This window comes from Acanthaster planci, linkage group LG09 (genome assembly GCF_054643075.1).
Source record: "Acanthaster planci isolate LZ-2023a linkage group LG09, COTS_SCS, whole genome shotgun sequence".
In the NCBI taxonomy this organism is placed as follows: domain Eukaryota; kingdom Metazoa; phylum Echinodermata; class Asteroidea; order Valvatida; family Acanthasteridae; genus Acanthaster; species Acanthaster planci.
The window spans coordinates 14,543,343-14,570,594 of record NC_141785.1 but is presented as its reverse complement, the minus strand read 5'-3'; the positions used below and the strand labels follow the sequence as shown (position 1 = coordinate 14,570,594).

Below are 27,252 nucleotides of genomic sequence, written 5' to 3'. Positions count from 1 at the left end.
TGTTTGCCTTGTTGTTTCATGTTTGTTTTTGTATCTGTTTGTGTTTTTTTGTGTTTAATGTCTTTTTCCTTTGTAGTTTCTTTGTCTTAGTTGTTTGTTACCTGTCACCTGTGTTATTGTTTGTTTCTTTTGTCTTAATTGTTTCATGTATGTCTGTTTTTTGTTTTTTTTTTTTTTGGTGTTGGAGTGTTTGTTTTTGGTTTCCTTCATGTTGGTCTTTGTTGCTTGTTGTTTGCCTTGTTGTTTCATGTTGTATCCGTTTGTGTTTTTGTGTTTAATGTCTCATTGCTTTTTTTTTTTTTTGTTCTTAGTTGTTTAGTCTTGTAGGGTGGGTAGCAGGGTAGTGCTTTCTTTAATACCCCAGGGGAGTGGTTGTCCCTGCCTGTGCGAGACCCAAGTCCTGTTTTTATGGGCTTGTTATAGGTAGGATTTACCTTTCTTGTCTGTCTTGTTCTCTCTGTATCACCCAGTTGTCTTGTAGGGATGGGTAGCAGGGTAGCAAGTTCTTTAGTACCCCAGGGGAGTGGTCATCCCTGCCCATGTGAGACCAATGTCTTGTCCTATGTTGTTTGTCTTTGTCCTGTTTTGTCGTAAGTCTTTTGTTTGTACTGTTATTGTCTTGTCTCCTTGTCCCCTTCGTCCTCGTCTTGTATTCGTGTGTTTTTGTCTTGTTCTGTATGTAGTCTCTTGTTTTGGACTGTTTCTTTGTCTTATCCTGTTTGTCCTGTCTTGTTCCCTTTATTCCCCTCTTGTCTCATGTTGTCTTGTGTCGTCTCTTGTCATTGTCTCTTTTGTTTATCTTGTCCTGTCTTTGTCCTTTTTGTCTCTTAGGTGTTTGTCTGGTCTTTTGTTTATCTTGTCCTGTCCTGTCATACTTTTGTCTTGTGTGAGTCTTGTCATGTCCTAGTTGCTAGCTTTTGGCTTTTTTTGTTTTTCATTTTTTTCTTGTTTGTCTCGTGTGTGTGTATTTTTTTTTTTTTTTTTAGAGTCTGGCTATTGGCTCGGGCTGGTCTGGTGTGAATGTACTTTTTCAGGCTTGTCTTCTTTCTTTTCTGTCTATCCTTTCTTTCTGGTCTCCTTTTCCTCCTCTCTCCCTATCTCAACTAACCCACTAAAGGCACCTTTCCCTATGCACGTCAACACTTGCCCCAAGCATTGCATATCCGTCAGAATTGCTCCCGGGGCAATTTTTGCGGCCATATGCAATGCACAAGTGTGTTTTGTTAATTGAGTAGATTTTTGAGTCTTTGAATTTGAAATGCAAGAATACAGTGTGTAAGCAATGCGCCCAAAAATGTACATAGGGAAAGGTGCCTTTACCCTGTTCTAACCCTACTAATCCTAACCCCACTAACCTTATTCTTTATCTTGGCTTCCTCTTCTATCTGCAGCTTTTTCTCTCTGGTTCTTAAGTCGGTCGGTCGTCTTGGCTAGATTTGTATTGGTTTGGTCTTTTGGTAAGGTCGTTTTGTAGCTTTTTAGGCTTTGTGTTTGTCATGCATCTGTGTTGTTCGTTTCAGTCTTGTCTTGGTTCATATGTCATGTTTGTCTTTGTTTTTCTGTCTGTTCCTTTTTTGTGTTTTTATTTTTTTTTTTTGTCTTGCATTTGTGTCGTCTCGTTTTTATAATGTTTATTCATTTTTCTGTGTCTTTTTTGTATTTGTTTGTGTTTCTGTTTCTGTTTGTCTAATGTTTATTGCCAGGGCCCATGTATTTGTTTTGTATGTTCTGTCTCATGTTTCTTTTTGTATCTTTTTGTGTTTAATGTCTTGTTTCTTTGTGTGGTTTTCTTTATGTTTGTCTTAGTTGTTTGTTTCCTGTCACCTGTGTTATTGTTTGTTTGTTTGTTTCCTCTGAATTGTTTTGTGTATGTCTGTTTTGTGTATGTCTACTTTTTTGTTTGTATTTTTTCTGTCCGGTGTTTTGGAGTGTTTGTTTTTTCCTTCATGTTGGTCTTTGTTGCTAGTTGTTTGCCATGTTGTTTCATGTTTGTTTTTTTATCTGTTTGTGTTTTTTGTGTTACTGTTTGTTTGTTTGTTTGTTTCATCTGATTTCTTTTGTGTATGTCCGTTTTTTGTTTGTTTCGTCTGAATTGTTTTCTGTTTGTCTGTTTTTTTGTTGTATTTCTTTCTGTCCGGTGTTTTGGGGTGTTTGTTAGACCAATGTCTGTGTGCTGGGTGATGTTGGGTGATGCAGAATGAGTTAGGTCTTTTACTTTCTGCAGTCTAGTTTCTCTCCTACTTGCTCATGGTTGTCTTGTTAGTTTTTCTGTTGATTTTATCTCTCTAGTCTGTCAGGCTCTTGGTCTCTTCTCTTTATCTAGCCCCTTACTTTGCCATTTCCTTTTCCATTTCCTTTCACATCCCTTTCCCCACCTTGCTAACCCTAACATCGCTAAACTAATCCTCCCAAAGGGGTCATCCATTTTATCTTACCATTTTCAAGAGTCTTATAGCACTGTCCCCTTCCTAGCACGTGTACAAATAATGAAATTGAAAGCAGTAGTTATTATTCTGCTTGATATTGTCCAAATTTGCAATCCCTCCCAGCGCAAAAGTTTGATGCTCTTGATAATGGTAAAAAAATTGATGACTCTCTTACCCAGCCCCACTAACGACTTCAGTAGGCACAGGACATGTTTCAGTGTTGATTCGATGGTGAAATGATGCTGAAATGACGTCATAGTGTCATTTTGTCATTGAAACAATATTGGAACAATGTCCTGTGCCCGCTGGGCCAACCCTCTTACTCCAAACCCTCCTAATCCTCCGTAAGGGCCCTTCTATTTTTCTCACCATTTCCCTGAGTGTATATGGCTTCCATCCCCTCCTGTAGCGCATACAACGTGAACAGATAAAAGTTTACTTTGCACCAAATACTTTCCAAATTTTTGAAACTTTAAAGGATCGATATGGACATAGATGCAGTGCGCAACCCCTTTAAAAAAAGACATTTTGTTCCACAAATTGGTGAGAAATGTGGATGACGGCTTACCCAGTGGGCACAGGACATTTTTCCAATGTTGATTCAAAACTGAAATGGTTCTGGAATGACGTCACAGTGTCATTTCAGTACTGAAACAATGTTGGAACAACGTCGTGTACTTTCTTCTCTAGTCTGTCTCTCATGTCTTTTTTCCCCTTCTTTTCTTCTTTTCTTTCTCCTTCCCTCAACTCCTTACCCTGCTTATCCCAACACACTAACCTTATCAGAAGGGGCCATTCATTTTCCTTCCTTGGTTTAATTTCTTTATGTGTAAAGCGTCCCTCTCCTATCACTGCACGTACAGCTTGAAAAAGACAAGAAGTTACTCAGATACTTTCAAATCTTTGGAATGTGTGCCTGTACCTAACCCCCAATCAAAGTAAAAGGTGTTTGCAATTTTGATTATGGAGAGGAAACGGATGACTCCTCACCCATACCCCACGACCTCACCTGTGGGCACAGGACATTTTTTCAAAGTTGGACCAATGCTGAAATGATCCTGAAATGACGTCACAGTGTCATTTTGGCATTGAAACAATGTTGGAACAGTGTTGCGTGCCTTCTTAACCAAAGCCCTTCTAACATGTTCTCCTCTTTGCCTCCTCGTAGGGCAAATCTTGCTTATGTCATGTCCTCTTGTCCATCTTTCATGTCTGGCATTTTCTTGGTCATATTTCTTGTTTCATGGGCTATTTTGTGTCTGGTTTGGTCTGGTTTGATAGCATAATGCACGTTGCTGTGTGACATGATTACGCAAAGTGAGTCATTTGTCATGATTGTTTTTTAGATATGCCCAAAATGAATAATCTAACACTAAGTGTCCATCTTTCCAAATGCTTAACCTTGATTTACATACTTGTAAATCACCAATTTCAATAGGATTTAAATCAAATGTAGTTTAATTGATTTCGGCAACATAGAATTTGAAAATGGTAAAGTTACTGGTTTGTGTTGCTGTTTCAACTGATTTATAATTTTGTTCTCTTTGTCAAGGGACAGAAATACACAACTCTTTATTATTAATGCACAAGACAGACAATACATATACATACCATACAAAAACACATTTAAAATAAATATATCTAAATGTACATGTTAAAAAAGGTTTAATCATTCCAGTACATAAAGAACTAAAACAAATAATAAAATGAAGTAGCAGAAATAAAATGAATAAAGTAAAACCATCAAGACTAATGAAATTAGATAAAAATGAAACAGGATGAAATAATTATTTATAGGCTAAGATCAGAATAGAAAAAATAGGGAATTCTGAAGGAAAAATTAAGAAAAGAATTAGGTAAAATTAAAAGTGGGTTTTAAAAGGCATTAAGGCTGCAATAAAGCTTTTTAGAATCAATCGATATTACAATATAGGACTCTGCCAAGTCCTTAAATTTAAATATGAGTGCAAGTGTGTATGTAACAAGCAATTTAGGTTGACAGCTTTTTTGTTAAATTTCTAACACTTGTATTGCCTTGATTTTGTCTTTGGATTAAGTGTAGGAATTAAATGATTTTCACTTGTGATTTCATTTCACTTTGAAGTGTTTAATTCGGAAAGTAAAAAAGCCTTGGTTAAATCAACTTTTTTCTCCATTTTATGTTCCTGAGAAATGTTAGTCATTAGATGCAGTGAACCAAAACCAGTAGTGAAATATTCTTTGAATTAATAATCTATTTATCACTAGGAGCTTGATCTTGAGCAAGCCCAATACATGTTGCAGGTAATTAAAACTTGGGTCTTGTTAAATATATGTACATGTATAGACCTGTTGAGGGTAAATAACCATAAGCATGCTTTATTAGTTGTTTATCTCGCGTCAACTTCTCCCGACCAAATTTTACTGATGAGACAGCTTCGTAAAAAGAGAGCCTTGTTAAATACCAAATCCTGTGTTAGTAGAAAATCATTTTCTATTAGTTAAAGCAGTGCCATGAAAACGTCTACCTCATTGACAGAATTTAGACCATAGCTAAGAACCTGGTATTTTACCCTGGACTGTAACTAGGTTACAGGTACTAGAAGGTATTTAAGTACTAGCTTATTTACTCGTAAGTAATCTGTGTTAGTCATTGTGAAAAGCTGGATGGTTATTAAAACAAGCGTTTCACAATAGTGCGCCTCCAATAATTTGCAAGGCATTGGCGAATCACAGTGCACAAAATCTGGCAACCCAATGCACATTTGGAAAGGGTCAACAGATTTCGTGCATTGTGGTGGCCAACGCGTTGCTAACTCTTGGAGGTGCGCTATTGTGAATTACCCGCATGGCTTGTGTGTGATTTCAATTAAATTACTGAATTTTAATTTCTCAATTTAAATCAAATGTATTTAATTGTGTAACAAATGAAAGAAAAACTTCAGCTTATTTACACATACAGCTAAATTGGCTTACTTTGGAACGGATAATCAGGCCAAGTTAATGAAAACAAATTACAAGAAATATTTCCCGATCTTGACCAGGTCATAGGAACTAGGGCTTTTAAATTGAAGTTGACTCTGCATACTTTTCAAATGTTTAAAAAGTTTAATAAATTGAGCAGTGTCAACAAGGAACTCATTTTGCTTGATCATGTCACACATGTCTTGTTTTCTTGTCTTTGTCAGATTCATACCAGATCGGCATGGAGAGAATCTCTTGACAGCTGTGTGAAAATTGGCAACATAGCATCACTTAATGTTGAGGTCTCCAGAAAGCAGAACGACACATGGTGGCTGGTGTACCGTTCACCTGGGGACACTACACATGCCCCTACAGCATATCTGTGATGAAGAGCATCCCAAGAACTCCATAACCTGACGCTCACATAAAGGGACAAAGGATACAAGATATCCAAGTCAAGACTAAAGACCCTAGACCCACAACCAGACCAGAGGGTCTCCTATACCCAAGGTCAGATTAGGGCCACTAGTTCTATCACCCTCCCTTAGGCAGTACCTCACATGATATTCAGCAAGCCCAGAAGCACTAAAATTACAACATCAACTAACACCTGGTTATGTTCATCACTAGTATCCAACACTGGTTCCTTGATCACTATGAAGCCATCAAGATCTCCAAGCACGGAGGGGCCAAGACATCTGTTTCACTGTCAGCAGCATCTGGCCCCTCCCGGACCCTCTCAAGACAGTCCAAAGGGTCACCTATACCCAAGGACAACTTCCCTAGCCTGCCCAAGTTGCCTCTCTAGCTTATAGCCTATGGGTCACCTTTACCCTTGGCAACCTACCTACCTCACCAGCATTGCCACCCTATCTGCATCTTTGCCTGCAGACTACGTCCTTCAAGCCTCCACAGCGGCAATCTTCAGGATCAAGCAGTAGTCCTGCCGAGCTACGACAGACAGTGCTGCTCAAAATATAATCAGGTTCTCTCCAGAACCTCACAAATTCACAAACGAGATTTGTATCTGCATGTACTGTTACTGCAAACATCAGATATTGCATCCGCCATTCTGTTATTATGTCTTCAAATCCCCTAGACCTGAAGCCTAGATTTTTCATAAATTGTCAAGTTTGTTTACACAGACATCATTTCCTATGAATTTCTTTCATTTTTGTACATTTCTGCCTTTGTGTTCATCAGCAATCGAGATATCATATTGATCAAGTGGGTAACATGTCACTCTTGAGCAAACTCAACTCACTGTTTTCATTCAAGTGTTCCAATTTTATTATTGAGACAATTTGAAAGAAATCAATCGGTCAAAAATTGCATGCTGTGGCAAGTTCCGACACATTTTCTTTGATTGGGTTGGCAACGTGATGCTGTCTTAAGAGAAACCAAGATTTCTTGATTTGTTTGCTCCGAGATATCTCATACTGCAGTTTGGCCCACTCTTACTTTCCCAAAACATGCTCTCAGCAACTTAGGTTTGGTTTTGTTTGCTTATATCTAAAGTAAGTGGATTTAACCTGTTTGGAAGTGTAATTAAAAAAAGAAAATCTGTCCACACAAAGTGAAGACAAAGTTTCGTATCAAAATTTAATATGCCTAATAACCTCGAGCCTAAGTTGATGTTTTCATTCAATTTGGTACTGCAAACCATGGTTGAGACTGCTGATGTCCTAATGTTGTTGCTGGTGAAAAAAGTGGCATTCTTATGAGCCGGAAGGTTCCTTGGAAATAACTTCTTTTTTTTTCTTTCTAGAAATTTTCACAGCCTCGAGCTGAAGTCCATGAACTCCGATGACCCACGAAGGTGAACATTAGATAGGCCTACTGATGGCTGTTTTACACTGAATACTTGTTTGCAGTTTGTAAAGTACCAGTTGCTACATGGCATTTTGTCACTTTTCATGAGACAAATTTCACTTTACAGCACCAAACTAAAACTTCCAAAAAATCACTCCTTCAACTGGTCACTTTTAAAACAAAGATTTCATCGGAGTTGTTTACATGTACTGAAGTACATTTTGCAAAAGCATCTATCCTCTAGCATTCTAGAGACAAGCATTTGGTTGGTCTGCCTGCTTTAGGCTGCATCCAAATCTGTTGTCCAGGGCTACATCTAGGTCTTCACTCTATTGGAAATGGTGGAAACGCGTAGACAATAGACCTAGCCGTAACTCTGGAAGCCTGTTTCGGACATGACCTTAGATACCTTGAGGACGTTAAAGCTGCCAAATAAGCTCTCGGTGGTTTTCATTCAGCAGAATGTACTGTCAGCTTCAGTCCGTGCCGTACACCGAAACAGCCAACGACACTGTAACGTATGAATAACACCAGGCAGTTTCTACCAATGCTAATTAGAAAGCAACTCTATGGTAAGGGTTTGCACAATTCTCAAGGTGAAGTAAATCTTTGAACCTCAGAATACTCTTTCATGAAATCAATGCATTACCAGGAACCCCTGGTCAATAGTTTTGGAAGAAATACCCTTATCTTCAGTTATGATAATTTTGATCATGATCAGGCATAAATTGGTGAGAATTTAACCTTCCTGTGTAAAAGCTGGGCATGGGGATGTCAACTATCACTGATGAAAAGTGGAATGCTCAATTGCCCAGTATAAAGTGGTGATTAACTTTATCTTGCAAACCTGTACAAGGAAATATTCAGGCATGTAACTTTGTGGAGATCAGCCTCATTCCTTGTTTTTCATTGTACATTCATGTCAATGACAATTGAAAGACACTGCACAAAGTCTTGTAGAGATTGCATTGTTTTTTGTCAAAGTTCAAGTTGCATTTCCAAATGTTAAAACTCTCATTTCTACCCCCAACAAATAATGGTTATCCACAAAAAGTCATTTTGATGTCAGAGAATTTCTCTACCATCCTAATCTGTATAAAGACGGACAATGTTGGCCCACAAGATTAAGTTCTTATTTCTAAGAGTACTTTAACTCCAAATGTTTTTGACACTATTGTATTTAGAATAATCATGAACTTGACAGCTTCAGGACGAGTCCAAATTCCAGAAGGGGTTTTCTAAATGACTGCTGAGTGAGCATTTCATCGTTGGTCCTCAACTACAACATGGACTCTAGGATTTAACAAGTGGCAACATGATGGAAAAGAACTTGAATTTGTTACATCCCAACAAGGTATCTGTCCCATCTGTAGTTGGGATGGTCCAGACGGACACTTCTAGTATGTTACTGTTAACACTCCTGAGCCTGAAGTTTCTGCATAAAACAGTAACAGCTTTTACCTCATAGAAATTTCTGGGGACAATGAATGAGATTGATCCTCTCACTTATTCCACTAAAAACATGGCCCTCCACTTTTGGCAAGTCCTATGGTAGGATTGGTCTTAATGAATCAGGCTATGAATGGCTAATGAGTCTTTTAAAACAAAACTCAAATGCTTTCTTTTTCAGCAAGCATTTGGTGACGTGTAATGTAGTGTGGTTTTTAAAGATCTGTTTAGTTTATTGTAACTGTCTTCTGTATAGATGATATTCCCCTTGTTTGCCGGGTTTTATTGCTTGTGTTGCCTGGCAGTGTGCGCCCTTCCTGTTTCATGAGTACTGGTGATAGTCTGGGTCTTGCAAGGGCCATGCTATGTGAAATGTATGTTACTAGTAATTATTATTTTTATTCAATATCTCAATGAATTTTTTGTTGGTTTGCTGCTGTTTTTTAGGTGCTATATTAATTTTACTAATGCAAACTTGTCTGGATTTTAAAAATTTGTTTGTAATTTGCTTTTGAACAGGTTGATTCTAGAGGGAACGCAATATAAATCCAATAAATTATTATTATTGTTTTAGTATTTTGGCCCCCCCCCTTTGTGGACTGAGGCTTGCCCCCTCCTCCGCACTTTTTGCAGGTCCTATGATTGGATAGGGCTCAGTGGATCAAGCTATTAATGACTGATGGCAGATGGTCTAACAACTGCCCCCCCCCTTTGAAAATCATTCCATCGCAGTGCCAAATTAAAACATCTGCCCTAGTACTATCGAAAAGAGATCCATATCTTCCCACATGGGATTCTAAACTTTTTTAATTGGGCACTGAATCCACAGCTATTTTGAATGTTCCAAAAGCATGTCAGGTGATCCATCTTTATTGTGATGTGGGGGGGTTCAATTTCTTTTGTAACACAAAGTAAATTTGTAATTTATTACATAGACAGCATTTTGAACGGATTGATGCAACATAATTTTGAGTATCACTTCCAATTCACTTTTAGGTTTTCTTTCCTGCAATAAATCACTATCTTCCATAATTAGCCTGTACTTTCAATTCGTCCTGAAAATTTCACTCCCCTACCCCATTTTTTTCTTCAAATAAGTTTTAGTAAGATCAACATTTTCCTGTTTGTAGTACAAATCTGGAATATCCTTTCTAGTATTGCTAAAAAGTTTAATGTACATCTCAATTCAGAAACACTGACCCCAGTTGAATGGAATGGTCAATAAAATTGCTTATAAAGTTAAGAACTTTTCTTATCAAACATTATGTATTGTTTATGTTTGTCTGGTTGAGTTTGTTGTGGTAAAACTTCTATATACAAGGGGTGCAGCCAATTTCAAATGGGGAAACTTAAATCGTGAAAATAAACAAAACGTAGTGCACAGTGCTAAAAGTGGAAAAGCTCTGATGGCCTGAAAATGTTTGATGTGAAAGGTTGAACTGAGAGAAACTTCTCCTCAATCAAACAGATAATCTACAAAAGACAAGTGCAAAGGGATTTAACACTAATACAAACAATGAAAACAATTTTTGGGAAGTTGACTGAACAGTGACATTGCTTCGCTGTAAACATTTTGTTCCGACGCGTCTTTGCCCCGCCCCCTCGATCAAGTGTCCTGTAAACACCGCCCTCTGGATGGAGATCGCAATAAGTAGGACGGGCTCCTGTGCTGCAGTACTCACATTGTAGTAGAATGCAGCGCCTCTCTCTATTTAAAAAAACCCCAAAAAACAGGCTCAATTCCCTGCAGTAATATCATCAGAAATAGGCCTACATCCAAATTTAGCTTTGATGAACCGTGGCATTGACAGGAGGACTTGAGGAAAAAACAGAAGTACGGGGTAAACAGGTAAAACTTCACAGTTGCTGTGGTGGGGTCGCAGGTGACGACTCCTTTGATTTTTAAAAAGGCATTGGTGCATAATTAATAATGTTCACTTTCGTGAGTGTAGTCATCCTCTTTTTTACAATTGCAATACCCTAAAATCACTGACATCTATTCTTTCCAGTTGGGCTCTTTCATGTATCAACTTAATAACTTCCAGCTACCACAATCAATTTGCTCAATGTTTTGAAGAAACGAAGATTTTCATTACCACTTTACAAGGCAAAGTGATGCATTTCATCGCTCGTTCGCAAGTACTAAGCTCACTAAATATACTGTGAAACGTAGGTCCCAAGTTATGGAGTTCCATCGATTTTTCCTTAAAATGTGCATCTAGTCTCTCAGCATTCATACACAAATACAAAATTAAATTACTACATGTAATTAACTATTTGAGTAATGATTAATTTCTTCCTCACAGGGCTGCAGCAGGCAAAGGCCTCATGATCATGTACATGTGCCGTATTTAATATTTGTTGTGTTATTTGCAAAGTGTTCCTGTGTTATTGTCTTTGTGGAACTTTGTTTATTCGTAATTGGGGCCCCCCACTTGACAAGCACTGCTTCTTGGGCCCCCACTTGACAAGCACTGTTTCTTGGCCCCCCCCCACACGACAAGCACTGCTTCTTGGGGCCCCCCACACGACAAGCACTGTTTCTTGGGGCCCCCCACTCGACAAGCACTGCTTCTTGGGGCCCCCACATGACAAGCACTGCTTCTTGGGGCCCCCCACACAACAAGCACTGTTTCTTGGGGCCCCCCACATGACAAGCACTGCTTCTTGGGCCCCCCCACTTGACAAGCACTGCTTCTTGGGCCCCCCACTCGACAAGTACTGTTTCTTGGGGCCCCCACACGACAAGCACTGCTTCTTGGGGCCCCCACACGACAAGCACTGCTTCTTGGGGCCCCCACTCGACAAGCACTGCTTCTTGGGGCCCCCACATGACAAGCACTGCTTCTTGGGGCCCCCACATGACAAGCACTGCTTCTTGGGCCCCCCACTCGACAAGCACTGCTTCTTGGGGCCCCCACTCGACAAGCACTGCTTCTTGGGGCCCCCACATGACAAGCACTGCTTCTTGGGGCCCCCACACGACAAGCACTGCTTCTTGGGGCCCCCATCCACATGTAGACACTTTGTGAAACTGTTTTGTAGAGTAACATTATGTGGAAAATAAATGAACTGAGCAAAACTAAGAACTAGAGTCTTTTGTCTGGGAAATTCAAATTATGTTCACTTGCAATCAGATTTAACTCCAGATTTTATTCATATTTAACTCGCAAAAGGCTCATTGAAGAGATGTTGGTATTGGTGTCTGATAGACAGTGGCATAACAGGGAGGGGGCCACAGGTTCACATGCCCCCAAGAGAAAGTCCACGACCTTACCCTACAGGATCTCCCAATTTGAAACTTTGAAATGCCATGAATGTAAACCGGTATTTGCTTTCAGTGCATCCTTGAAAAAATGTGTGCGCTCCTCTGGGTACCCCCTGTCTAACCTGTACACTTTTTGCAGAGTTGTTTTGTAGTTTAGAATTCTGTTAAACAATGGCTGATACTCAGACAAGGGTGTCCCCTCATTGCCCTTAGAAATTTTACCTACTTTTAGTAAGTTATGCTGTGACATCTTTTGACATTGTTTCATCTTCTGTCTTATTTTCATCAGTAAGACAACTTGAAGTGGTATTCAAGGAACTGGCAATATGGCGGACGGATCCGTCTCGACATTACCACCAGGGTTGGACGTCATCATCGTAGGGGCTGGTATTGCTGGCCTGACTGCTGCCTACCGACTCCAGCAACAAAAGCCAGGGTGCAAAGTTCTGGTTGTAGAGGCTAAAGGTTTGTATTAAATCTTTTGTTCAATCTCTTTCTCAGCCACTACTGGGAATGCCTGACATCATACAGAGTAACAGTGCTGCATTTTTATTGGTAGGTTTAATTTAGGCTTACATGCAGGTGTGCTATTAGATTGGGTCCATGTCCACTGAAATGCATGGTGGCCTCAATGTAATGGCAGTATTATTGCTCTTTGGGCTGCTTGCATACATGTAAGTCCTCCTTGCTAGTGAAAAAAAGAAAGGTCACTCAGGCAGATAAGTGCCCTGTGCATTGTGTGCATGCAAAGACCGTACAGTTTTGTACACTCTCAGATGAAAATTAGAGTGTGTTAACGTGTGTTAGCTCCAACTCCCAAGAGACACTGCAACAAAGATGGGCCAGCAGACCCTGGTAAGCTTGGCAGTTGAGTGTTTAGACACCTGCATCAGTAAGCAGGAGGTTGTGGGTGGGAGTCTGATCTGAGTCACTTCTTCAATTTTATCACAAGCCCTTGGGTAACACCTTGAGTACGGTTCATAAATGCATGCATCACCAATATAAATTAATATCCACCCAATGTAAAAATTGCTGGATTCACCGATTGACCGAGCTGCTTAAGCACAGAATTTGCTTAAACCCTTGACAACGGGAATTATTTTCCGAAATCCGACTCTAAGAATTCCAGCCTCGCTTGCCACAAAGGCCACCTGCCAAACTGCAAATTCTCAGTTTGTGGCCCTGCGTGCTCTGCATGCTTTGAATTACACAGTGAAAAGGCTCATTGTTGGGTGGCATGCGGCTCTACTCACGCTTCCACATTCCCGTTGCCTCTTTTCAAAGTGGGGACTATTGTGAGGCTGGTGATTATGATGCAAATTCGGTCTTTTCATTTCTGGGCTACATACAAAGGCCAATCACCATATATACAAGAGCCAGGGTCTGCCTCCTTTCACCGTGTTTGCTCGAGCATGGGCCGAGAAAAATAGCTGAAAAGCAGGTTGGGGATCTCAATTTTTACAGCGGCTCTTACTGTCTACCGGCGCGAAGGGGTTAAGCATAAAAAATCCTTGCTAACCAAAAGACAGGTAAATACATTCCATAACAATGTACATCATTAGAAGTTTTGGCTGGTAACCTGATTTGTCAAGCAACGTTTTTCATGATTAAAAAATGTTTTGCTTAAGCAGCTCTATGAAATTAGCCCCAGCTGAAGCTAACGTATGATTCATCATAGTGCTCTTCTGTTTAATCGGTGCTATTCCAGACCGTGTAGGAGGTTGAACACTCACAACTGAGCTGGAAGGAGCTTATGGGAAGGATGTCTGGGACCTAGGTGGCCAGTGGGTTGGAAGGTAAACATTCACTGATTAATCGTTTATTTCAGAGGGCTAGAATTTTTGGCCACATTTTCATGCTTTTTTTTTACTTATAAAGGAAGAGGTGAATTACAGTAACTGTCGTGAAAGTTCATCCATTCTCAGACTTAAAACTTCAAATAGACATCTCAGCTTCCTTGTCATACAGTGAGTTGTCAGGAGATTATTCACTTAAAGTACTAGTCAGTAAAGTATTAGTCAGTGTTCTCCACAGCTCTTATCAATGGTGCCTCACCACGTATGATGTCAGTCATGTACTTTATGCATTACGTTAGCAGTGCTGGGGGCTTATCTGTCTTTCCCTTAAGGCCCCCCACCTCCTCTGTACCCCTACTTCCCACCCTCCTAGCTCCAATCCTATATTATGCAACACTGCACTCCCTGCCCTGTCAAATACCTGACCCCGCACTCCTCTACAATGACAGCTAGATGGACTGTCCTCACTTCTCCAGTCCTCATCCCTTTCTGCCCTGCACTGCCTTCCCTGCATACTTCCTCGCACCTCTCCTCCCATTCTTATGTCCACATCACTCCTTGGGGGATATCATCAGTTGCCTACTTCGCAGCCTCCTCCTACTCCCACATATTCCCCACTGTTCTTCAATCTTCACTCCTTCAAGGCAACCCACATTGACTCTTCACTATCCCCCTGCCCGCTGCAGTCCACCACCCCCCATCTGCAACCATGCCCTGAAATTCAATTCTTGCTTCAGAATTGAATGATTGTATTCTTCTCCTTTAGACATCAAAAACCTCCGTAGTTTTAGTGCTTTGAACAAAGTAAGAAAAATTAATGAAACAGACTTTGAAATATACAAGACAGTTGTCCAATATGTTTCATTTCCTTCGTAAATCTGTGTTCATTATCTTATTATTATTTGCCAATTACTGTATAAAGTATTGTTTCACCCTCCGTAATTTTGTGCAAGGAGTGTCTAGTTCTGACAGATATGGCACGGTATAAATATACATTATTTTCATCATTATTAAATATCTGTAGTATGCCTTTATGGGTGAACATACATTTATGCATGTGATCAAATTATATTTGGAACAGTCAGACATGTTTTTTCTTAATTGAGGGTGGAGCTCAGCAAATTTCCAAGTTACTGGTAGACAAGATAGGCCAGGAGCAAGTGCTACTTGGCCAGCCTGTAGAACACATTGACCAACAGGAGGCTGACAAGGTCACCGTGGTTACTGCTTCAAGCAAAGCATTCAGCTGTCAGTATGTGGTCGTTGCCGCACCCCTTCATTGCTCAAGTAAGTTATGCTAACCTAAACTCTTGAAATTAGAGTTGGTGAGAAAAATGCCTGCTCCAATTTGTTCTTTTTCAAAGCACAAAGTTGTTAAAATCAGGTCACGCTTGGCATGAAGGTGAATATGACTAGCAAAATAATTGTATTTTTTCATCAAAGTTGGAATGGGTTAACGTATTTGCAGAGCAGACGCTGCTCTGAAATGTCAAATTCAGAATTTGCATTTCCTTAAAGGGGAGTATAAACCAGCCTGTACATTTGTAGTTTATTTTGTTCTAGTTGTCATCAACTACACCCCTGCCAAGCCATTCAGCAGGATCAATCTGGCACAGCTGTCTCCGATGGGACATATCATCAAGTTCATTGTCACATATCAAACGGTGAATAAATAAATTATCTCTCTTCCGGGGGAGGGAGCACATTCAATTACACAATACTTTGCATGCATATGCATATCATAAACAATAAAGTATACAGGGTATGCCAATACATGTACTTGCATACTTATTGTGCCATAGAACGCACCCCTGGTCTTCTGAATCTTTGACAGTAATTAATTTTCAAATATTCTACCATTGAAAGCGATACCATGTTAATTAAGTAACTGTGAGCATGTCATTCCATTAAGACATCTTCATTTGTGAACTGTAGTTTAAAGATGACATGTTGATTCGTTGTCTGTTAGAAAGACAGTACCTGTTAGCTTACATCTTGTCTTTCACCTCTGCTTGCTTGTTTTAATATGTACATCGATCTCGGCAACCATAGTAATGTAGCTCAGGTTAGTAATTACTGAGAAAGTCCAGGCCATACAGTCTCAGTTTCCTTTGTAGGCTTTTTGGAGGGAGGATGGTTTTTCTGGTGAAATTGTCAGCAATGGGAGTAAACCAACTATTGAAGGTCTCAGCTCAGGCCCTCTCCAACTCACCTACGATTGCACGACATCCAACGGCAACCCTGCCATTGTTGGATTCTATGCCAACAGTAGAGAGTGGAGTCACATTGAAGTAAGTTGCATTTCTTCTTCGTGGAGAAAAAAAAGAGAATTTCTCTTATTTTTGGAAACCATTTGATCAGTGACCCTTAAAGTCCTCTTTACTCCTTGTTTCTGCCAAAGGTAAATGGAAGCATTTTTTTTCTTCCTCAAAAACAGCCCCAACCAGAAAGCAAGCTGTTTTGGACTCCAATGTGATACACGAGTAGGCACTTTATTGCTTAACTGGGACTAGACATATCTGACTGTAGGGAAGGCAGTGCTGGTATGGTGCATAGCATAAAATACCGAGTCAGTAGCTAAGCTTACTGTTTTACGGTAGTTCAGTTTGGTGTCCTACAAAGTTCAGCATAAATTTAGACCCGGAAAAGGGTCTAGGGCTTGATGGTAGCTTAGTGTTGCTCTGATTGAAACTGCACCATGATGCAACATATTTATCCCTTGAACTACCAGTTCTGAGGATGAATATCTGAGTCTTCCGAATCCATGTTGCTCCTATAAAAGGCTGTCTTCCCCCGCCCCTTCCTTTTCCAGGGTGCATTGGGCTGGAACAGAAACAGCCACACACCACACGGGTTTCATAAATGGCGCAGTGCAGTCCGGGATGCGGGCAGCGGACGAGGTCCTAAGACGTCTTGAACCTCACCGCCAAGCGGATTGGTTACTGATTTGTTACTGATGTCTCGACAACCAGAGGAAAACTCATTGGTACGGTGAAGAGGTTGGAAAATGGAAGCGGCGATTGTTCATTGGGGGCGCCATTGGAGTGGCTGTAGTCACCGCACTTACGGTGAAAAGATGGGGCCTCAAAGGGACTGCTACTTATATTCTGAGTGCATTCCAAGCTTGAAATAGTTACGGGACTTGAGAATTCCAAACACAGTACCACAAATCACCAGGAGCTGCCGAGGTTGCTGATTGGCCTATCTGAGGAGAGTTACATCAGAGTCCACTCTTGACTCCATTTGCACAGAGTGTGTCAAGAACTGCAGTGTACAGTATGTATGAGGCAAAGGTCTTGCTTCATACAAGCAAGATGGGAAATGGAAATAAGTAACCCCCAAGAAAAATTCACTTTATTGTGAGGAATACGAGGTAATTACAGAGCCAGTGATGTTTTAAGTTGTGTTCTTTGTCAAACGCCAAACTATGTGTAATTTTGCATTAAATTTCTTGTTCTGCAGTGACTCTCAAAATATCACAAAAATGGCAGGTATCCCAAATTAGACTCTTCTTTTTGTCCAAAAAAAAATCACCTTAGTTGTCCTCATATACATACTTTGTTAATTAATTAGTACTTTTTGTCACAATTACCAAAATCTCATTCTGATTTTGTATCAGTTTGTCATTTTTCCTTTTGTCTGGAAAAAATATCACCATAATTGTCATTATACATGTACGCATATTTTATTAATCAGAACTTTTTGTCACAGTTACCAAAATCTTATTTTTCTCTCAGTTTGTCATTTTTCCAAAATGCATTTAGCTCTATAATATCCAGTGCCATTGACAAAATTCACGAATTAACTCAATTACCTCATAAATGCTAGATAATTTGTATTTATAAAATTCTTGGCATTGTGTGATATTATCATAGGAAAATGAAAAATGAATTATTTTTTCGCCGTTATCTTGAAAGTGATTTGATAATTTCATTCAGAGTTCATGAAACTCTGGCATTTGTACCATAAAGCTATAATTTTGTTTATAGCTCTTACCTAACAAACAAAATAGGTGATTTATATCTGTGCAGAGATTCAGATGGTTTCACCAGTCTTTATTTTTGAGCTGCGTTATATTTGTAGTGATTTTTAAGTAAAAGAAACACATTCATTTGGTAACTTGATTGCATCCGGAGATTTTTATTTCAACAAGTTTGTTTATTTACAAAAAAAATCCCAATTTTTATGCCAGTGCATAACAAACCAATTTATACAAATACTATAACCAGTCTGAACATGGTCTCCATGGTAATATACAATAGTTACATGCAAGGTCTGCCCTATCAACATAGCTGTACTCCGACTTGCTCGTTTGCTTTATTTTTCAAACGACCTTACCTTTTTAAAATATCGAACCGACTTATTGAAGAATCTATTAACTGTGTTCAATTATGTCTTCTGTAACTTAACAAGTAGCACATAAATTTACTTTACAAAATTTACTTACTCGTGCAAATTCTGTGTACTGGACCCATATTTCAATAATGAATTTTGCTCTAAAAAGCACCCCAGGAAAATACCATCACTTTCCAACAAATTGCACTTTAATGATGCAAGAGGCATATTGGGAAAAATCTAAAATGACGAGGCGTATATTGAAAATGTGTCCATTATTGCTATGATGGGAAGGGGCCTTGTCTACAGATATGCATTGATAGATAAGGTGGCCATTTTATGAGGGGATGAAAACTTCTGTTTGAAAAAGCTACGGACCCCTCTTTGTTTTTCAGAGTGAACAAAATTCAGAAGCAAGAGTACGATATAAGACTTCAACACAAACACGGAGTTCCAAGACATGAGCAAATAACTCAGAATAATGTACCCAGTTACTAATTGCATGGCACATTTGAGGGACCCAATTTATATCTGGCATATGTATTTTTACTCCTTAGAACGTAAGAACTAACGGCGGGTATATCTTTATGTATGAATGGTAACAGTCTCCAAACCACAGGTCACATTCTGTCTGTTCAACAGTCAATTTTACCAATATCTCCCTCTCCCTGTCGCACTGATGTAAAGGACCAGGAAATGAGATAACCAATCCAAGATCTCTGTCAGCCTAATCCTTCTTCTTGGTCTGTTTGAGTAGGATGACGACCACCTGCAGGGAGGTGGCGTAGGCCTGAGCTAGCAATCCCCGTTGGTGCAGGCCAAGCAGAAGTACAAGGAACACGGCTGGAAAAGTGCCATAAGAAATATCAGTCATTCTTAACGTGGTAAAATTATCACATCTGAACTATTCTGGCTAAAGTAATTCATGGGCTTGAGTATTTTGATCATGAAGAAAATAAAAGCAAATAGCATAATTCCTTGTTTTAATGTTGCAATAATAAATAAACGGTAAATAAACTTCAAATTATTAATTTCAAAAATAATAAATTAGAGATAAAAATGTAAGTTTTCTTGTGCTATACCATGGACCTGCCTCATAAAAAATGAACTGAGTCAAATCTACAACTGTAAGCTAGGCAATTCACAAAGAAACAAATGTTCATGAAATATGTTATAATGTACCAGTTAAAAATGAAATAATTCTTAAGTTTTTAATCATTTCTCTAATCATTTGTATACATATTAAATGGATCAGTCATTTGAAAAGAAGTGACTTACCTAACAAGTATGCCAAGCAGATATTAGGGATGAGGTTACCAATGAAAGCAATGACTGCCAGCACAGCAATGACCAGAATGAAGTACTGTCAACAAAGCAAAAACAACATACTGAAGGTTTCTGGTAGACATCTTGAACAGCCGTTGATGGAGGCTTTGATTCGGTAATGGTTTCTCCATTATCATATACTTTCATATGAAGGAGTCATGTCTTTCTGAAACCAAAGCGCTTATGTCCTTGAGCAAGGCAATTTACTCCAATGGCTTTTCCAATGTGGGGAGTATTATGGATAACTAAAAGGTGGAACTAATTACACTCGGTGGCATTATAATCAGCTGGATCTAGGAAAATGTATGAGGTCATCTCTAGCAGCCTTCAATCCTCCCATTTGAAAATTGAGGACTGTTAAGATGAACTAACAGGGATGCTGACATAAAGGTCTCAAGTTCACACATCTCTTAAACAGCTCAACTAGCTCAACTACACTGTATATTACAGCAATACCAACTGATGAACAAGTTGGTCCTACCTGTTTTTCTTCTTTCATTGTTTTCAGGCACTGGTAACTACGCATCAATGCACCCTTGGTTCTGATGAGGCTCATGCACACCTGCTGGTACTGTCGCTGATGCTCAGCTGTCCTACAATTCATACAAATAGAGGTATTGGGGTTATATAGGTTCGTCCACTTTCAACAACAAAATAAACAACTTTGAAATGGCAATTACAGAAAATACATGCTACTTATCGTAACTTGAATTGTTGTAACTACTTTAAATCGATCCCAACATCATAAACTCATGTACGTGTACAATATTAGGTACAATGAAAAAAACTATTACATCCTGCTTGAATAGGGAAACTGTGTGCGCAGAATCTCTTTAATTAATGTAAAACCAACCATACAGACAAACCACTGCATCTGGCCTGTTGCAGTGAAGAAGTGACTGAATGACACTGACCATTCTGCAGGTGGACAGATGTAAGAATGGAAAACGGTGGGTCCAAGATAGCTAAACAGACGACCATGACGAGCAATGAGATGGTTGTCAGTACAGAGCATCCTGATGATGAGAGACCATAAACAAGTAGCTTCCAGTTACAAGCTTGAAAACTGAAGGGTCATTCTAATGCAGCAAGAGTGTGGCATGTACTGGAACCAACCTATGTTCACATAAAGACCCAATTCAACACAGTTGATTGATACTTCAAATACTGTAAATGTGGGCAAAATATCATACACGTAGATATTATTCCCCATGACATACTAGCTGACAACATTTGGCAACGTTCTCTAACAATTTGTCTAACTTAATAAATTTTACTTTTTGACAAGATGGTCCCTCAGACTGGACAAAATTCAGCAACCATTTAATCTCTACCTCATTCTGTTTGAAATTGTATTATGTGTTTTTAATGGTGGGTTTATTTTGGCATATTGAAGTAACATGGTGCTGTAACTTTGCAGATGCAACTCGTCTACATTTATGTACTTAAAGAGGTGAAAAAAAGTCTACACGAAAGTAGAAACTTCCAGGAGGAACCATTTTTGTGAATAATATTCAGTCCTCAAGATCATTTCTCACATTTCTCATCTCTCAGCACTGGTCTGACATGAAACTACACACAGTGCAAAACAACTTGGAATAGACATATGCTCTTTTGATATTTCCTCTTTTGCATAGCTTTTCACCGAATTGCCCAACTTGGCGGTCAGTTATTGTCATGAATTAGAAGTTTGGAATCTTTCCCGACTACGCCTGCACTCTGATGTAACCAAAGACCAGGGAGGAGAAAGACTGACAGGAAAAAGGCAGTGACAGCAGCTGCCATGATGACGGGCTGACTGGTCTTCCCATCGAAGCCATCGGTCTACATCGGTCACTGTTCCAATGACGCAATCTCTTCATCCTGGACATTATAACAAGAAAAAAACATTAGTTCCGAGTTACTAATCCAAGTGAAAGACTGCATACAAGGCAAACCACGATTGACCAATAGTATAATTCTGTTGGGCTGAAGCTGGGCTGCCCAACTATTGTTGGCCAGTCTCTGTACAAAATTTCTCAACCTTCTCCAACTTTATGCATTTCACACCTGACATAATTCATCTAAAATATGGCACTTTGTCTATTAAATAGTAAAAACTTGTTTCCACAGGCACAAGTTGATGTAAACAAAGTGATGTTGGCGCCTACTTGCTTACTCTGGACCTCTGTGCTGTAGCTGGGCTAGCTCAACTATAGCACTTTAGTTGGGATGGTCCAACTGTAGTTCAGAGTGATACTGCAGTTAGGGGCATAACAATTCCATTGATAAGAGGTATGATACAATTTCAAATAGATAAAAAAGAATGTTAGGCCTCTTTGGGAAGAGTTTCATGTACTTCTTTCATGTCTTTTTCTCTACAATGATGTATCAGCCATCAGTAAGCGATAACAGTTTTTAAGAGTTACATTTAGGAGAGACAACATCGAATCGTTCAGGCCTACTTGGAAAATGTTTTGAAAACTATGAGGGTTGAATCAGAGAAATACTGTAATTTTTTTTTTACAAAATAGGTTCCAAATTAACATTTGGACAAGTACATGTACAGTACACTGTTTTTGCAATGAATACTGAACATTTTTTTTTAAAAAGGAAATCAACTCTCCTCGGCCAAAATGTTGGAGTTCGGCCTTTCGTTTCATGACGTGTTGAATTCTATATGGGGCAAAATTTTATCCCACAACTCGGTCCCAAAGTGTCTCCTCAATACAGAGCCAGCCAGGGCAAAGTCATCTGATCATCTATGAAGTTTGGCTTTTTTGCGCTCTAAATAGCACTTCCTTGCCTCTGCCACAGAGTCCTCGCTATTTCTTTTGCTGATCTGAACCCGCGTCTCTCCTGACTTCTCAGCTGTGTGAGAAAAAAAAGAGTACAGGAGTTTAGTGTTTCAAATTGAAAAGCACATTCTATCATTAATCTATAAACTTTATAATTTTGTAGAAAGGATCTCACATTTGGGCTGTTCAATAGCAGTTCTGTCAGAGAACTCCGCTTCGACAATGTCAGTTTCATCAGAAATCTTGGGTGCAAGACATCCACTCAAGGCGTACACATCAAGTTCGTGTAACCGTGGCAACAGCTCCTTAATCCACTCATACTTTGCCTGATCATTCAATGAAACAGAAAAACACTTAAGAAAGATTCTGCTTGTTGATTTGTCTTGTTGATGTTGGTCACTGCAGTCAGCAAGCAGTTTGCAGCAGGTTTCCATTTCACATTTGAGAAAAAAATTCAAAATTCACAAGAGCCACAAAATGGATCTTTTTTAATATAAGTTTAATTTGTTCATTTTTCCCCCAGTTTTGCGAGTCACCACGCCCGTGCTCCCTGCGAGTCATCACACAGACACTGATCTTGAGACTTGAGTCAACACAGGAGCCACAGGCTGGTTTGACTCTTCGGGGAAAGCAGATGACTACAACTGACAAGAAAGGAAAAAAATCTTTTGTTAATGCAGGGTCAATACAAAAGCAACCTTTGTTTGATTCAGATGGATAAAATTGGAAATTATCTAGCTCTGCGAAGGGGTGAGAGGGGAAAATATACAGATAAGAGATACAGCCTGTCCTAGAGTATATCAAAAGAAAAACATCACGAAGCTATACAGAGACAAGCAGCACGTTTTCGCAAAAGGCAATTACAAAAATACACCAGGAACAGCCACTAAAATGCTCAAGGATATTGGCTTGTAGTCCTTGGAAATGAGAAGGAAAATAAGAAACTCAGCCTGATTTACAAGATGGAAAATAACATGGCAGAAATACCACTCAAGGAAAAACACCATAAACAGTTTCGTCAAATCCGATCCTCTACTCAAGCCTTTGGAACTAGTTTTTCCCCCATCATCTGTTAAGGATTGGAAGGCGTTACCTGCAAACATCATTATTTGCACTTCACGAGAGATATTCAAAGATGGGTTAACAATGACATGTTTGGACAATCCACACAATGCGCAGGCTGGTGGGATGTGTCCTAACGGATATTTATTTGCCGACTCAACTGTACAGATACACCCTTTAAACCTCAAACCAACAAACCAGAACGGGAATAATGTTTTTTATTCAGTCTGCCAAGAATATTGACACTCAAGGTGGTATCAATGAAAAGCAAGAAAGTATGGTACATTTGAACTCTGATAAGAAGAGCATTGTTCGTATAAAGTCTCGTTTATAACAGGTACAAGTTTAGGTCCCAAATCTTTGTTTTTCTTTGTTTTGCCTTATTGATAACAAAGGTACACAGACATGTACTTGTTGTAACAAGAAAAACTGTTTAATTCCCAAGGACCTTGTTAAAGAGGATTTTCAGTCACATTACTTTTGACGGTCAGTGTTCAGTTGACACGGATGTGCGTGGAAACGCTCGCCTTCAAACTCTCTCAACATTCAGAAAATGCCGATGCAAATACACAGATTCAAAAAAGTACAACAACAGATAGGGTACACTTCCTGTAATGCCTTTGCCCGTTATGTTATGTCACGTAAGAAATCTCCATAGTCGTGTTCCAATGTACATTTTTAAGTGTCAGGTATAAGTGTTCAAGTATTCACAGTGTTTAATCAGTATTTGGGACATAACCATGTTGTTACCAGACGTTTCACCTGCCACTCACAGCTTCAAGTCTACTGAAATTTACTCGGGGACTTGGAAAAAGGCTCTATTTACTAGGGGCTTCACTAAAAACTTCACAGTGACAATCTTGCATCATTATTTGGTAGCATTGTACCTTCAGTTGCCTGTTCAAGATGTTTTCCAGCTGTTTGTGGATGCTGGATGCTGTCTTAACTGCTCTCAAGTGTATGTAGTTCCTTCGGCACCATGACGAGGGAGACTCACAGGGAAAGAATCAAATCACATAAACGTCTCAATGTGATGATCTGTGAGGTTAGGGCAGGTTTTCCCTCAATAGAAACATTGACACTGATATTGTCCTGTTCAAGCAATATGAAAGAATAAAGAGGGAAAATGGTTAAAAACTGAAAAAAAGGAACTCAAATTCAGTTGCTGCACTTCTCACAGTTTTAGGAAAGAAAGCAAGAAAAGAGTACAACAGGAAATGATTTTCATATCAATCCTACTTTTGCTCTAAACTGTGTTTAACACAAAGCATTGCTGATTAACAAGCCAACCTCAAGCTTGGGGGCTGATTGCTTGAAACACCCACTTCAGTTAATGGCAAGGCACTTGCAAAGACTTAATGGCAGCATGCAACCCACACCAACCTGTCAGCATAACGTCTGTACACGGCAAGGAGTGTGGCAAAGTCATTGTTGCTTCCAGCCATCTTGGCAAGTGTTGCGTGAGCCTCAATTGGCCGCTTCTTTCTGTTTCTCGGCATCTCCTGTCAAAAAAGGTTGAATACAATTATATTCTGTTTTCCCACGAGCCACTCCCACAAACTAACACCGTTACTCCATGTGGCGATTTGGGTCTCCAGGTCAGTTTCCGGGTTATGCCTGAACCTGTACCACTGTTTCATGGCAGCTGACACATCGCTCAGGTCCCCTCTCTTACTACATTTCATTATGCTGCTGTGGAAGTACAGTAAGACCAGTCACACCCCAAACAGCTGTGACCTATCAGCACATGTCTGTAAATAATGAGCTCCAGTTGGGTTTGTAGCTCTATGCTGAGAGTGACCACATGGGCCCTTAGGGGTTACTGATCTTTCAACACTCCTTACTCTGCAGTGGTTGGGGTCTAACCAATGGGAGTCTACAGGCTTGTGGTGTATGCCTGGGGTGAGGACTACATGGAATCTTTGCCAAATTAGCCCGTTGGAAAAAGTTATGACCATATTTGGTGATATGGGTAGACTTTCTTCACCTTACAGTTGCTACTTAATGGTAACTCCACCATTCCCAGGCTTGTGGCAACGCATACGCCCTTTATTGATTAGCAACTGTACGGGCAACCAAGGTTGGTGGAAAGTTCACTCTAGATTGGCAACTGGTTTGCCTGAAACTGCACTCTTAACCCATTTGTAATAAAGAGGGCGGTATTTTCATTTTAGTATTTAGCAGTTTTATTATGTTGTGTTTTGAAAGCTGAGTGAGCTTTTTAAAGACTTTGTGAATTATTCCTTTGCTAACCGTGAGTAGGTAAAAACTACTAAATAGCAAGGGAGAAGTTTCATTCCCATCTATTTACATCTCAGCCCTATAAAGTATACATTAATGTTAACACAACCTTCCATAAATCTTTCAAATCCAACAACTGGGCTATTTTCCAAATTTCAGTTTCAACTCGGGCTCAAAACCCAGCTCCAAATGTCTGTCTCTATTATCATTGTTCAATTGGTTTCTGCACAGTGCTGCATTTTGGCAGATATATGGGTTCATACCTGGTCTTATGAAGATGTTCTCCACGGAGAGCATGGCCGCTATTTGCAGCATCAACTCGTGACACTGGAGGGCACCAGAGTAGATGACGGCCCTGGCTAGGCCGGGTGGCAAGGGGTATTCAACCATCAGACTCCCAAGGGAAGTGATGCGCCCATTCCTGTCGGGTCAAATTTAAAGTTTGAATTAGTGAACTCAGAAGACAATAACTACTGTAACTCAACACAGTGGGATAAATTTCAGGGAGCTAGGTAACTGTCAAAATCATGATCACCATCATACCTGCATCACCAACTTCGTTATCATTTTCACCACCATCATTTCTATCGCAACCGGCACCACCACGCCTCAACTGTTTGCATCATTTTACTGTAACCACTAGCAAGAACATCCAATCCAGCATTTAAAGTTTATGATAGATGGCACTCACTTGTTGATTGCACCAAAGTAGTAAAGTTGTCTAAGTGCCTCAGGAAGCATTCTCTCTCCTGGAGAATCAACGTAAGGGAAGCTGTTGATATGTTGAAAGTCTGCCTTGCCCGGTTTTTTCTTTTGTTGGAAACCAAGCTTTACGTAACATCTCCTTTTATTCCAAGCATTTTAAAATCAAATGTCATTGCATTCCACCATAAGGATACATCTGAAAACGATAGCATGCTCAATAGGACCCATAAAACACCTGCAATGCTATTTGACGCCGCGGGAAGATCTCATGGCTCGCCGCGCCGCGGCGAGATATTATTTCACTGCAGTCAGATAAAAAATCTCACCAAAAAAATTGCAAGTGGCCTTTATGCGCTTCCGTAGGTAGGCAATTGTTCAGAAAAGACTTGCCTGTCTCCCACTCCTAGATGTTTATATGTCTACGATAACGCTTTCAGATAACAGCAATGCTATTTTGTATTTAATAGTGCCCTTCTATGATCCCATTTTATTCAATCGTACCCTTCTATGATTTCATAGTTGTATATATAATATGCAAAATCTAGTTTGTCGGTCGAATATGAGCCCCCGCGTTTCCTGTGCGACCGATTCCAGTGCGCACCTTGTACATATGGTTTCCCATGCAGCAACTTTCTCTCGAGGCAGGTGAAGTGTTATTGTCCTTATTGTTATAAGCACAAAGATTCTGGGCAAATGTTTGTCATTTGTACATCTGCCTGTTGTCGAATGAGCCGCAGTATTTCCCCCTGCTGTTCTGGATACAGAAAGAGAAAGCTTTCGATTGATATGCAAAGTTTGGTCTTTCTTCGCACGCAGCTCTCGGAAAGTCGCGCTCGGAGTTGGCGAGCATTTTTGCTACTTGGGATAGCACGGAGCAGCACCTCGTCACGTTCTCTCCTGACATGCTTCAACCATGGAGGAAGGACAAGCTTTTGCCGCCCACATTTTCGCGTTTCAGGATGGTAAATCTGCTCAAGCTAATCTGTAAGTAGCTTTATGGATGTTTACTATGTAATAGAGGAAAATATTTTGCATCCTGCCTCCACCTTTTCATTATTTCAGTCATTGCAAGAATGTTGCAATCGCATGAATCAGATGAATCAGCGACTGTC

The 27,252-nt window shown here is 39.8% G+C and overlaps 2 protein-coding genes, 1 long non-coding RNA gene and 1 pseudogene across 7 annotated transcripts; 2 read left to right on the top strand and 2 right to left on the bottom strand.

Moving 5' to 3' along the window:
- Positions 1-5,598: 5,598 nt before the first annotated feature.
- On the top strand, positions 5,599-8,969 carry LOC147798190 (uncharacterized). Of its 2 annotated transcripts, none has more exons than XR_015426451.1 (4): positions 5,599-6,354; positions 7,138-7,188; positions 7,643-7,753; positions 8,366-8,969. It is a non-coding gene; the product is annotated as an uncharacterized LOC147798190 (long non-coding RNA). The 2 variants fall into 2 exon arrangements; XR_015426452.1 differs by having other exon boundaries at positions 7,640-7,753.
- Positions 8,970-10,275: 1,306 nt separating this feature from the next.
- On the top strand, positions 10,276-17,813 carry LOC147798189 (putative flavin-containing monoamine oxidase A; annotated as a pseudogene). Its single transcript, XR_015426441.1, has 8 exons — positions 10,276-10,479; positions 12,188-12,363; positions 13,607-13,686; positions 14,801-14,981; positions 15,243-15,358; positions 15,812-15,985; positions 16,132-16,166; positions 16,426-17,813. The product of XR_015426441.1 is annotated as a putative flavin-containing monoamine oxidase A (transcript).
- Position 17,814: 1 nt separating this feature from the next.
- LOC147798188 (ADP-ribosylation factor-like protein 6-interacting protein 1) lies at positions 17,815-22,205 on the bottom strand. 3 transcript variants are annotated; one of them, XM_087141159.1, is made up of 6 exons: positions 22,141-22,205; positions 21,112-21,218; positions 20,270-20,371; positions 19,837-19,948; positions 19,308-19,392; positions 17,815-18,872 (listed from the first exon to the last, which is right to left on the bottom strand). In XM_087141159.1, exons 2-6 carry the CDS (start codon positions 21,138-21,140, stop codon positions 18,757-18,759), a joined length of 444 nt encoding a protein of 147 aa, XP_086997285.1. In that variant the 5' UTR covers positions 21,141-21,218; positions 22,141-22,205; the 3' UTR covers positions 17,815-18,756. The 3 variants fall into 3 exon arrangements, with proteins under 3 accessions (XP_086997285.1, XP_086997286.1, XP_086997287.1); XM_087141160.1 differs by lacking the exon at positions 22,141-22,205 and adding an exon at positions 21,506-21,594; XM_087141161.1 differs by lacking the exon at positions 22,141-22,205 and having other exon boundaries at positions 21,001-21,452.
- Positions 22,206-22,317: 112 nt separating this feature from the next.
- LOC147798187 (putative ATP-dependent RNA helicase DHX40) lies at positions 22,318-26,433 on the bottom strand. The gene is made up of 4 exons (XM_087141164.1): positions 26,127-26,433; positions 25,699-25,856; positions 24,578-24,696; positions 22,318-24,286 (listed from the first exon to the last, which is right to left on the bottom strand). Exons 1-3 carry the CDS (start codon positions 26,174-26,176, stop codon positions 24,662-24,664), a joined length of 243 nt encoding a protein of 80 aa, XP_086997290.1. The 5' UTR covers positions 26,177-26,433; the 3' UTR covers positions 22,318-24,286; positions 24,578-24,661.
- Between the last annotated feature and the right edge of the window lie 819 nt (positions 26,434-27,252).

Bases quoted from the DNA above. Each gene is read 5' to 3' on its own strand.
- LOC147798187 (XM_087141164.1), bottom strand. From the start codon at position 26,176: ATGCTTCCTGAGGCACTTAGACAACTTTACTACTTTGGTGCAATCAAC. The intron at 25,857-26,126 runs GTGAGTGCCATC...TTGACCCGACAG, and splicing joins TACTTTGGTGCAATCAACAA to GAATGGGCGCATCACTTCCC. The intron at 24,697-25,698 runs GTATGAACCCAT...CTTTTTTGACAG, and splicing joins GAACATCTTCATAAGACCAG to GAGATGCCGAGAAACAGAAA.
- LOC147798188 (XM_087141159.1), bottom strand. From the start codon at position 21,140: ATGGCAGCTGCTGTCACTGCCTTTTTCCT. The intron at 20,372-21,111 runs GTCAGTCTTTCT...TCTCATCATCAG, and splicing joins GCTGTCACTGCCTTTTTCCT to GATGCTCTGTACTGACAACC. The intron at 19,393-19,836 runs GTAGGACCAACT...CTTTGTTGACAG, and splicing joins CAATGAAAGAAGAAAAACAG to TACTTCATTCTGGTCATTGC.